The 12039-nt window shown below is 36.8% G+C and overlaps 1 protein-coding gene across 2 annotated transcripts in view; it reads right to left on the reverse strand.

Annotated features, from left to right (window-relative positions):
• PHIP (PHIP subunit of CUL4-Ring ligase complex) overlaps positions 1 to 12039 on the reverse strand; it is a 141369-nt gene that overhangs the window by 114353 nt on the left and 14977 nt on the right. For both annotated transcript variants that reach the window (XM_084889481.1, XM_084889482.1), the window contains exons 5-6: positions 5829 to 5979; positions 5642 to 5740 (exon numbers count right to left, since the gene is read on the reverse strand). In XM_084889481.1, coding sequence (XP_084745607.1) covers positions 5642 to 5740; positions 5829 to 5979 — 250 coding nt within the window. The remainder of the gene's footprint in view (positions 1 to 5641; positions 5741 to 5828; positions 5980 to 12039) is intronic.

A 12039-nucleotide genomic window follows, 5' to 3' on the forward strand; every position in this document is an offset into this window, starting at 1 on the left:
CCAACCATCTATTCTATTTTGTTTTTACCCTCACTCACTTCTGAACTTTTCTTGTTTCACCCCAGTTAATTAATTACATGACTTAACTATTGTCTAATATTTACTAACTAGAGGCCTGGTGCACAAAATCATACGCAGGTATTGTCCCTAGGCTTAGCCTGCAATCAGGGCCATCTTCCCCGGCTGCTGGCAGCCGGCCTCACCCCATGCCACCACCCACCCAAGTTCCCAGTTTGCTATCAGGTGATAGGATTCTAAGGGTCAGGGGGAGGGACTGAGAGGCCAGCCGCTCCCACCCGCTCACCGGCCTCACCCCGGCCATGGGGGCCTTGGCCTGGCACCGCCACATTCCTGCCACCCACCCTGGTTCTCCATTTGTCATCCGGCAATCGGAGCCTGAGGGCCAGAGGGAAGGACCAAGAGGTCAGCTGTTCTGCTCACTCACCAGTCCCGCCCCCCCACTGCCACCCACCCCCGTTCCCCGTTCACCATCCAGCAATTGGAGTCTGCCGAGGGGAGGGACCTAGAAGTGGTCAGTACACCTGATAATGACTTGTCGAGCAGATGTTCTGCTGTTATGGTCATTGGGTTTTTATTATATAGGATGCTGAGGAATTGGGTCTATAAAGAGCAATAGAATAAAACATAATCCCTATCCTCCAGGACTTAAAAGTATAATATTACAAAAGTCAAAGGTAAATAAATAGCTACAACTATGTGATAAAAGCTATACTAAAGCCCTGGCCTGCAGACTGAAGGGTCCCACATTCGATTCTGGTAAAGGGCACATGCCCAGGTTGTGGGCTCGATCCCCAGTGTGGGCCGTGCAGGAGGCAGTAGATCAATGATTCTGTCATCATTGATGTTTCTCTCTCTCCTTCTCCCTTACACTCCGAAATCAACAAAAACATTAAAAAAAAAAAAAAAAAAAAAAGCTATACTAGAGATAACTAGCAGTAGGCACTTAATTCTACCTAGTGACATGTAAGTTTTAAAAAATGAATAGACAAAAAAGAGACACTGCAGAGAAAAATAAAACATGTGCAGAGACAAAGGGATAAAAGAGAGTTTGGCTGATTCTAAGGGCTGTGGAAGAGGTGTACAAAACTAGAGCAAAGTCCAGGTTAGAAAAAGGCAGGATAAGTAGGAAATAGTCAGTTTTGTGAGCCACATTATAGGGCTGAGCCTATTCAAAGTCATCAGGAGAGAGGAGGCAGGATATGAGCATATTTGCATTTTAGAACATTTAGAGCGGTGGTTTTCAACTAGAATCAATTTTATTTGAAACATTTGGGAATGTCTAGAGACATTTTTGGCTATCACAATCATAGTGGGGAAGTATTGAGTAGAGTGGATGCTACTAAAATGTATTGGGTAGAGGCAGGGATTCTGCTAAACACAATACAATGCACATAACAACAAATTATCTGGCCTAAAATGTAAGCACTATCAAGGTTAAGAAACCCTGATTTACAAATCCTGATAGAGTTAAGTCCTACAGTGCAGAAATAAGACTGGAGCAAAGAATCAGACAATCTGTAAATTTTAGAACAGAAGATATTTCCTTGTTTATCCTGCAACTCTAAAAAGAAAATTTCATTTTTCATAGTCCACTGCCTGATATCAGGTAGTGACTCAACATTTACTTGTTAAGTGAATGAATGATGTAGAGCTCCAGGCTTGAAATGTTGCTGTGGCCACAGTAATAGAAATCAGATTTAAAGTATGAGACAAATTTGAGGTATTCAAATAGAGAGGTCCAATAGTTCACATATAGTTTGGAAAAAAGTTAAGAATGGAAAATCCAATTTACCACCACACTGATCTTAAGTGATCATCTATCTGACTTACAGCAACAAGTTCAATGAAAATGAATAAACCCTACGTGCAGTATGGTATCCCGGGCCAAAAATCCTGCAACAGGAAAATGTAGTTAGTGGGAAATCTGTTGAGATATGAGTAAGGTCTAATGCTTAGTTAATAATATATCAATGTTGGTTTAGTAGTTTTGAGAACTGTACCAGATTATAACATTAGGGTATACTGAATATGGGGGACACAGGAGTTCTTTGAACAATGTGTGCAACTTTTCTTTTCTTTTTTTTTTGCACATCACAGGTTTTATTGGGTATGTACAGAAATGTTTAATAGTTGTCAAAAAAAAAAAACACACACAAAAAAACAACAACATACAAACGGATCCCTGGCTTTGGGCTTTATGCCACTTTTTGATAAATGATTTCCTATTCCAAAATAGAAATTGTATTTTAAAAAACACCCTATATCCCAAATATATCAAAATTAAAATGTGGATTTTAAACATTTAAATCTATATTTTAAGAAAAGATAAATATAAAGGTTTTGTGTTATTCCCCCCCTGATATTTGGTAATACCACACTGACCAAGAAAAGAGAAAAGAAAATCTTTAAAGGTAGCCAGACAGAAAATGGAAATAGTAACCCCCAAAAAAGAAGAAATAAGTCAGTACTACAAAAGTTTGTATTTTAAAAATGTTTTCTGACCCATATTCTGTGATAACTTGAAATGATACACTGTATCACCATGCAGGCAAACTATTTAGGCAAAAATCTTGATGAACTTTTCTTTCCATACCATCGTATTCATAATTTTCTAGGAAAGATATTCAAGGCTGTCACCAAGGTAACCTAACGAGACAGGACACTAAACCAAAATGACTATTCTTAGTCATTTTGATTAGTCTAGCTTTTCTGTTTTTATATTTTCCAATTACAGTTTATACTCAATATTATTTTGTATTAGTTTCAGGTGTAGAGCATAGTGGTCAGACAATCCAGCTTTTCCTTAGAGATTTAAAAAATATGTTAAAAAAAAGTAGGTAAAATTGTCAAGCATTTTAGAACAGGTATATATTTTTAAATATAAAGAACTAGCATTTTCCCGATGAATAAAAGGAAAAAAAATCATAACACAATTTTTATATATATAATATAAAAATAAAATATTTTAAAAATCTTTCAGAAAAGTACAATTACCTACTTAATAATTAATTCTTATTACCCGAATATACCAGTTGACTTTCTCTGTTGTAACACAAAACACAAGATATTTTTGTCATACTCACATTCCCTATATTCATGTCAGCAATACTTACTGATCTGACCATATATAACTAATAGCAATTTTCTTGAGTAGCCCAAAGTTATTAAAGTTTAGCTTATTGAGAATAAGGAATACTGCATGACTCATTAAATGTGTAATCTCGGTCAAGTTGCAAAAACTTTCCATGCCTCAATTTCATTCTCTGTAAAATAATAATAGTTCCTCCTATAAACCATTTAAGGTTTTAAAAGGGAAAATACTAGAGTACTGCCTGGTACGCAGTAATTACTTTCATAGTAAATATTAACAGGAAAGTTATTTACTATCAATCCTCTTGCCCTTTGACTACCACAGGGTTGTCTGGCCCCTTGAGTTTTTATCAAAGGCCAGCTTCGGAGTACCCTAAATTAAGGAAAAAATAGAATTTGGATAGATGGCTAGGTGGGAGGCTGGGGTTAGTAGAAGAGGAAATGATTAAAATGAAGTTCTCTGAAAATTCACAAGTTTAGATTTGGTGGTAAAGGAAGCATAATACCACTAAAGGCCTGGCACACGAATTCATGCTTCAGTGGGGTCTCTTGGCCTGGCCTGTGGGGATTGGCCCGAAACCAGCTCTCTGACATCCCCCAAGGGGTCCCGGATTGCGAGGTTGCAGACCAGGAAGAGGGACCCCACCAGTGCACCATTGGGGCAGAGGAGGGCTCCAGGGCGTTTCCGGCCTGTCTTGCCCAGTCCCGATCAGCCAGACTCCAGCAGCAAGCTAACATAACGATTGGAGTGTCTGTCCTCTGGTGGTCAGTGTGCATGATAGCGACTGGTTGAACAGTTGAACAAACAGTTGGACACTTAGTATCTTAGGCTTTTATTATATAGGATTAAAATATCAAAGAACATTATTATACTATCTTAATCAGAAAAGCGGCATAGCTAAAGTAGAATTAAATAAGAGGAATACACAATATAAACTGGACTTTTTCATATTTCTGTTTGTGGAAGGAAGAGACAAAGAAGATATCAGAAGATGTGTAGGAGTCTATGATAAATAAGGATCTGATAAGGTAAAAGGGATCTAGGAGGCATTTTCAAGAGAATGACCTATCTGCATCCGTTTCCTTTCTTTGAAATTTTAAAGGCAAAAAAATGCACTATGCTTTATAAATAAACAAATAAAACAAAACAAAAAAACAAACATTTTGTTTTCCACCCTTGTAACTATTCTATATTATGATACAGTCGCCAATTAAATTAACCTAGTAACAGGTTAGTAAACCAGAGATTTTCAACCTTTTTCATCTCATGGTACACAAATTACTAAAATTCTGCAGCACAAAAGTAACATTTTTTGCAGATCTGATTTTAAAAAAAGTAAAATATTGACTTACAAAAAAATAATAATAATTGTCTACACTTTTTGCTCCCAAGTGGCTTTTAAAAAAATTAGGTTCCTATACTTATATATAAGGATTTATGGTACTAAGAATTAACCAATTAGATACAACACTATTTTGTGACATGACCAATAAGATGCAATTCTATTATAAGACATGTATATTTAAGACTGGGCATTCACACCAGATGACTATCATTATTTTCACTCGTGTCATTTTTTATTTCACAATCTAAGGGAAAAGATGCATGGTTGAAAATCGATGCAGTAAACAATTCTTTGTAAAAATAAAATACCGATGAACTAATTAGCCAAATTAGGCACAATATACACAATCCATAATTATATTACCAGAGGCCCAATGCACGAATCTCGTGCAAGGGGCTTGGTCCCTGCCACCGCAGCAGCTGGTTCGGAGCCCCCAATTAGCATATTACACTTTTATGATTATAGACTAGAGGCCCGGTGCACAAAATTTGTGCACGGGCAAGGCGGGAGGGAGGGAGGCCTCAGCCCAGCCTGCACCCTCTGTAATCTGGGACCCTTAGGGGATGTCTAGCAGTTGGACATCCCTCTCACAATCCGAGACTGCTGGCTCCGAACTGCTCACCTGCCTACTTGCCTGATCACCCCTAACTTCCCACCCTGCCAGCCTGATCACCCCTAACTACCTCTGCCTGCCTGATTGCCCCTAACAGCCCTCCTGACCGCTGTCCTGGTATCCCCTAACTGTCCCCCCTGCCTGCCTGGTCGCCTCATGTAGCCTGCTGTTCAGTTGTCCATCCAGTTTTGATTGTGAGGGCCCTTGGTTTTTTATATATTAGGATTACTAGAGGCCCAGTGCACAAATATGTGCATGGGTGGGGGTCCGGCCGGCTTGCACTGATTGGGACCAATCAGGCCGGGGGGAGGGGCTGTGGGCAGTTGGCCAGACAGCCCCGCTCGCCCCCTTGTCCAACTCTCGGTCAAGGGGACAATTTGCATATTAGCCTTTTATATATAGGATGACTTATTCACTATTAAGATCAGTTATATAAGAATCTGATAAGCATTATCCTCTTTGAATGTTTACATAATATGAAATTCTCTGATTTAACAGTAAATAAAAAACAATTTTATTTTCAAAAGCTCTTTACCAAAAGAATATCAACTTGAAAATAAACTTAACTCACCAATGCTGGGTGGGCTACCATAGTTAATTGGTGACTCAGGTGGTCTTCCACAATGCAATGCAGCCAGAGCAGATCCTTTCCACACAACATGCTTGCAGCCTATTAAACACACATATTTATAGGTACGAGGATAGGGCACAAAGCCAAGAAATAAGAATGTCTAAATGCTATTAGAAATTTTTCCTACTTTTGTTTGTGCGTAGTAAGGACTGTCTTCCAGCTCCTAATAAAGTTTGTACTCCAGGAACACTTTGTGGAATTTCTTGTTCAAGAAGAGGTCCTAATCGATGACATATTTGCAGCAAGTGATCAGGTGCTAAATGTCTGTAATACTTCACCTATTATATAAAAGACATGAAATATTTGCTAAATAAAATGATATAATCCTTTATAGTAAGTAAATACTCTTTATAAAATATAGTAATTTGTTCTGGGTAGTTAACATTTCAGTTTACTTGGGAGAAGAGTTCATGTTTATTCTGTGAAATCACTTGACTCACAGAACAGATTAGGTACCCAACCATCATTTAAACCACAGAGGAAGAAAAACACGGAAGAATTAATGTAACCTAAATATAGCAAGTTATAAATTAACAAATGCTAGTCAATGCAAATACTGAATTATATATATATATATATATATATATATATATATATATATATATATAATTTTAACCTAAAATGGTATGCTTTAGTTTAAGATTTTAATTTTCAAAAAAGTAAAATTATAAAGTAAAATGTTTTATATGCTTGATATTATAAAGAGTATCTCCAGAATAATTCAGGATTAAATAAACTTGATAGTTCATGTTTTCATTACAAAATTTTAAAAAATTAAAGAACATCTATGCTGAGTTTTATTATTTACCTACAACCTAACATAAAGGTCAAATTCCAACTATTAATTGAAACATATTTTGACTTGTATAAAAAAAACCTCTACCTACTAGAAGTTGGAGCATTTCTGGAATAACTTCAAAACACTGCTTAATTTATGCTACTATTTGAAAACACGTTATGAAATAAATGCTAATTTACTTATCCTACAGTATTTTCAGTAAATTGACAATATTTGCATATTAGTGTAAAGAGAGAGAAAATATACTATTTTACCACTTTATATTTAGAGGTTATCAAGTTACTAACAATTTCTCATTGTAGTACCTAAATAATAATACTCTCTAATTCAGCTGTTTTCAAAGTCTATTAAAAAAAAACCTCTTGGAGTTCCTCAGCAAAAACTACAAATAATAAGACACTATTTACTTTTCACTCCCATTTTTCTCATGAGTTATTTGGTGTTTTCCGGAGCCCACATGACATGTGATGTTACAACAGAATGAATACAAAAGTATATAAGAATCTGTCTCTATTAAGCCAGACCAATATATGTTCTAAAAAATGTTAAAACAATGACATTATTCTCACAAATTTGTTTTAGAAAATAATTATTTTATTTTAAAAGTTAATTATAGCAATGTGGGGGAAGGTCAATGGGGAAAAAGGGAGATACATATACTGCTATTTGTAATACCTGAAACAATAAAAAAGAATGTTGATGTATGGCCCTTTGGCTTTTTCATTCTTCTGTTTTTATTTTTTAAAATATATTTTATTGATTTTAGAGAGGAATGGAGAGGGAGAGAGATGGAAACATCAATGATGAGAATCATTGATTGGCTGCCTCCTGCACACCCCCCTACTGGGGACTGAGCCCGCAACCCAGGCATGTGCCCTTGGCATGTGCCTGGGACCCTTCAGTCTGCAGGCTGATGCTCTATCCATTAAGCCAAACTAGCTAGGGCTCATTCTTCTGTTTACCTTGCATTTTTACATTATGTTATAATCATTCACATATATGTCATATTTTTATATATATAACTTTTATACAAATTTTCTATCCTATCTTTTCTCCATAAAATTATATTTTCGTTGTTCTCAACAAAATTTGCTTTATAAATAAAATTTAATGACTGCATATTTTAAAAATAAGTCAATTATAGTAATGTGAAATAAATTTAAATTTAAATAAAATGTTTTAAAATTTCTATTTTTAAATGATAAATATGAGATTATAATCTATATAAACAAAGGAACTTCAACAATCTTTATTCATGTAAAGGGGTTATGAGCCAAGAAGTTTGAGAATTGCTACTCTAATTCATTTAGTAATGGCAATTTTAGTATGAACTCCTTATAAAACTAATTTGGAGATGTGTGGGGTTAAATAATTTCACTCCATCTTGTAGTAACTGTCATACTCTAACCTCTGAAGGCCATGATGATATTTCTAAAAATTTAGCTAGTATTCATCCTTCTAAGATGAAACTAATTGAAAGGAACTTACTTTACTTTTCCTCATAATACACTCCTGTCATGGAGATAGCATGGAGCCATACTGTCACACTGATTTAAAATTATACAGTGTGGCATACAACAGTCAATAAGTACTGATAGACTAAATACTTCTGAAAAAGGTTCTAATACAAATTATACACACTGCATCTCTGCTTTTGAGAATCACAAAGCAATGACATTAAAACCTCTGAAAAATCTTAAGATAAAACTGTGTTTAATGCACAATTTCCCAAACTCATTGCTAGAATATCCCTTTTTCCCTAATAATATCATCTTAACAACAACAAAAAAAAAAAACCAACTTTTTTTCAAATATCTGCTTGAGTATGATTAGCTAAATAGAAAAAGCATTTAAAAGAAAATACACCAAAATAATATTTTAGATATATTTATATTTTTCTCTAATCTTTCCTAATTTGCTTACAATAAAATTTAAAAGAAAAACATCTAAAATACTTATAACCCAGATCTAAATTTGTACATAATTGTTCTAATGTGACTTCTTTAAATTGACCAAAATTCCTTGTAAAAATTTTATTTTAACAAGAAAATTCATTACTTCTTAATGGTAATTTTGTGATGATCCTGTATTAAGAATCTTTTTGCAAAATACATTTCAGGTAACGAACCTGAAAATCCTTATTGCAGAATTTCATCTTTTAATAAAATATTATGAATCCATTTTTTCCTGACTAAATATTTTCTTGATGATTACAATTTTTCAAAATCAAATTTCATTTTAAAGTTACAAGAGATACTTTCAATTCTTAAACTCTTCATGCTTCCTGGCTTTTTAGACTTTATACAAGCTGATCTCTCTGCTTAAAATCTAATCTTTATACCCACCCACTTCCACTACCACTCTCTTTCAAGTCTCAGTCAAAGCTCTACTGCCTTACATGACCTGTTATATTACCACTGTCCCCTCTTTGTGTTCCCATAGCACATTATATACTCCTTCCCAAATGTTTCTTTATGACCCTATGCCCAACACTTTGTAATACTTATATTGTATTAATTTTTCTTAATAATACCCAGCCCTCAGTGGAATATAATGATAGTTATGTTCCTTTCTACCTTCCTTGAAAAAAACACATATATAGGTCCTACCATGATCTTGCCTTGTTTTGGGGGTTCTTAAGACCCATGACACTATACTGAAACTACCAATTTATGGTCATGTCCTGCATAAGCATGAAATGAGACCGTTTACCTGTCAACCCAGTACCTAAATGCAATATATATTCTGAGTGCTTAATTGTTAAATAAATGAACACATGAAATTTGCAGAAACAATGACTTCTATTTTGCCACTAAACAGTAAGTTCTTTATGGTCTGAGATCCTAGACATCAGCTCTAGAAGTCCTTTTCTTACACTATATATACTCTCTTCTTGGACAGTCCTTATATGATACATATCAAACTTTCTTAGAAGAGATATTTCTTTGAAGTCCCAAAGCCTTCTCAACTCACCATGTAAAAATGAACTCTTAAGACTCATGCCAAAACCCTCCCAAGACAGCAACACCATATACACACCCTCAAACCAAGATGTCATTTTTTTATATTTGTCCATTGCTCCCTCCCATCTCAATCCCAATATCCAAGCAGTTTCACCAAATCCAACTGATTTGTCCTTCCTATCCTTAAATGCAGCTATCTCTCTCCTTCACCACAATAATAGCCCAACTTCAAATCATCTTTGCAATAAACTACCATCTTTCTGACATCTACTCACACCCTCTACCTCATTCAAGCCTATTCTCTATTTTCCTTTGAAGAATGCTCTTTCCAAAGCATGTATCTGGTCAAGTCACACCTACCTAAAAGAGGCTTTTCCTTATTCTTGGCAGATTAAATCTCTGACGTGGTCTACAAACCCTGACACACATTTCTGGTCCATTCCTGGTTCTCTGCTTTACCAGGCACATTCCCAGCCAAACACCCTCCAGCTCCGATTTTCTACAATTAGACACGCCCATCTTCTTCCAGATTCTTTACCTGCATTCTCTTGTCAGGCTTTTCTAATGTGATGCACTCACTTCCCCACATCCCATTCACACAACTCTTCTATATGCTTTACATCTTCCCTCCAGTGTAATTTTGTTTTCCTTTACCCTAATCAGTCTGTATATAGCTTCGGTGCATACCCTCAGTGACTTTTCCTTAACTTATGTTATCAGTTTATAATTATACAATTTAAAGTGTAAAGATTTAATGCTTTTATTCTCAAGTTCACCACAAACTATAAGAGAACAGGGAACATATATGTCCTTCTGGTCCCAACTGTGTCACACACAATACATATTAAAGAAAAAAAATTAAAATTATTTTTTTGGAGAAACCAAGATGGAGGCCTAGGTAAGCACCTAAACTGCTGCCTTGCACAACAATTTCAAAATAACAACTAAAAGACAGAATGGACATCATCCAAAACCACAGGGAAGTTTGCTGAGTGGAAAATCTACAACTAGAAGGAAAGAAAAAAGCTCACAGCTCAGAGGAGCCACAAAGCGCTGAGATAGGGAGACACGCACGCAGAGGAAGGGCACCTGGCTGGTGGGAGGGGAAAGGAAGCCCCCCTCACTGAACCTCAGTTCCAACTGCACTGAACACCAGCTCCGGCCGAAACCCCGTGGATCCGGGCTCATCCGGGCGGAGTTTGGACTGTAGAGAAAGGCACATGAAGACTGGGAGACTTGGGGGAGTCTCAGCAGACAGGGGTCTGGAGGGGGGGGCGTGCACACGTGCAAGTGCACACAGAGAGGTCTGACTGTGGAGGTTGCAGAAGCCTTTCCATAGCAGAAGGAGTCAGTCAAAAGCTCCTGACTACACTGAACCCCCGTTCCAACTACACTGAAACCCAGTTCCAACTGCACTGAAACCCAGTTCCGAGCAGCACCTGGGAGATCCATGCTCTTCCAGGGGGAAACTGGACTGTCAGGCGGAAACTTGGGAGCCGTGGAACGCAGAGGTCTGGAGGCGTGTGCACAAGGGCAGGGCTGATGGGAAGCCAAAATTGTCAGCCCTGAGACTCCACCCCATCCAAGCTGAGTGCAGAGGCTTTTGCAATTTTGCAAGTCTGGTCCTATAAGGCAGTCTCCAATAGAGAAGGTTTCCGGGCATAGACACAGCTGATACAGCCAATTCCTCCCAGTGATACCAACAACAATCAAGACTTAACTACAACAAGGCTGCACACTCAGTCCACAAAGGGGAGCACCAAAAGTGTCCACCTCAGGTATGGTACTGTGGGAGGCTGACCCACAGGGCCATATAGGAAACCTAGCACACAAAGCTATCCTAACAACTCAGAGAAGCAGTGAAAATGCGGAGTCAAAGAAACAGACCACAAATGAAAGAAATGGAGAACAAATGACTGGATATAGAACTCAAAACCAAAGTTATAAGATTTTTCAAGAATTTCCTAGAAAAGGCCGATAAGTTTAACGAGACCCTCAAGGATATGAAAAAGGACCAACTAGAAATTAAACATACACTGACTGAAATAAAAAATATTATACAAAGACCCAACAGCAGACTAGAGGAACGCAAGAATCAAGTCAAAGATTTGGAATACAAAGAGGCATTTGAAGAAATAATGACAGAAAACTTTCCCCACCTGGTGAAAGAAATAGAATTAAAAGTCCAGGGAAGTGCACAGAACCCCAAACAAAAGGAATCCAAAGAGAACCACACCAAGACACATCATAATTAAAATGCCAAGGGCAAAAGACAAAGAGAGAATATTAAAAGCAGAAAAAGTTAGTTACCTACAAGGGAGCACCCATACAATTGTCAGCTGATTTCTGGCCAGACGAGAGTGGCAAGAAATATTCAAAGTGATGAATAGCAAGAACCTACAACCGAGATCACTCTATCCAGCAAAGTTATCCTTCAAAATGGAAGGTCAGATAGAGTTTCACAGATAAGAAAAAGCTAAAGGAATTCATCACCACCAAACCAGTATTATATGAAATGCTGAAAGGTATTCTTTAAGAAGTGGAAGAAGAAAGAAGTAAAGATAAAAATTATGAAC

Source organism: Pipistrellus hanaki, assembly GCF_964339955.1.
Source record: "Pipistrellus hanaki genome assembly, chromosome: 7".
Classification (NCBI taxonomy): domain Eukaryota; kingdom Metazoa; phylum Chordata; class Mammalia; order Chiroptera; family Vespertilionidae; genus Pipistrellus; species Pipistrellus hanaki.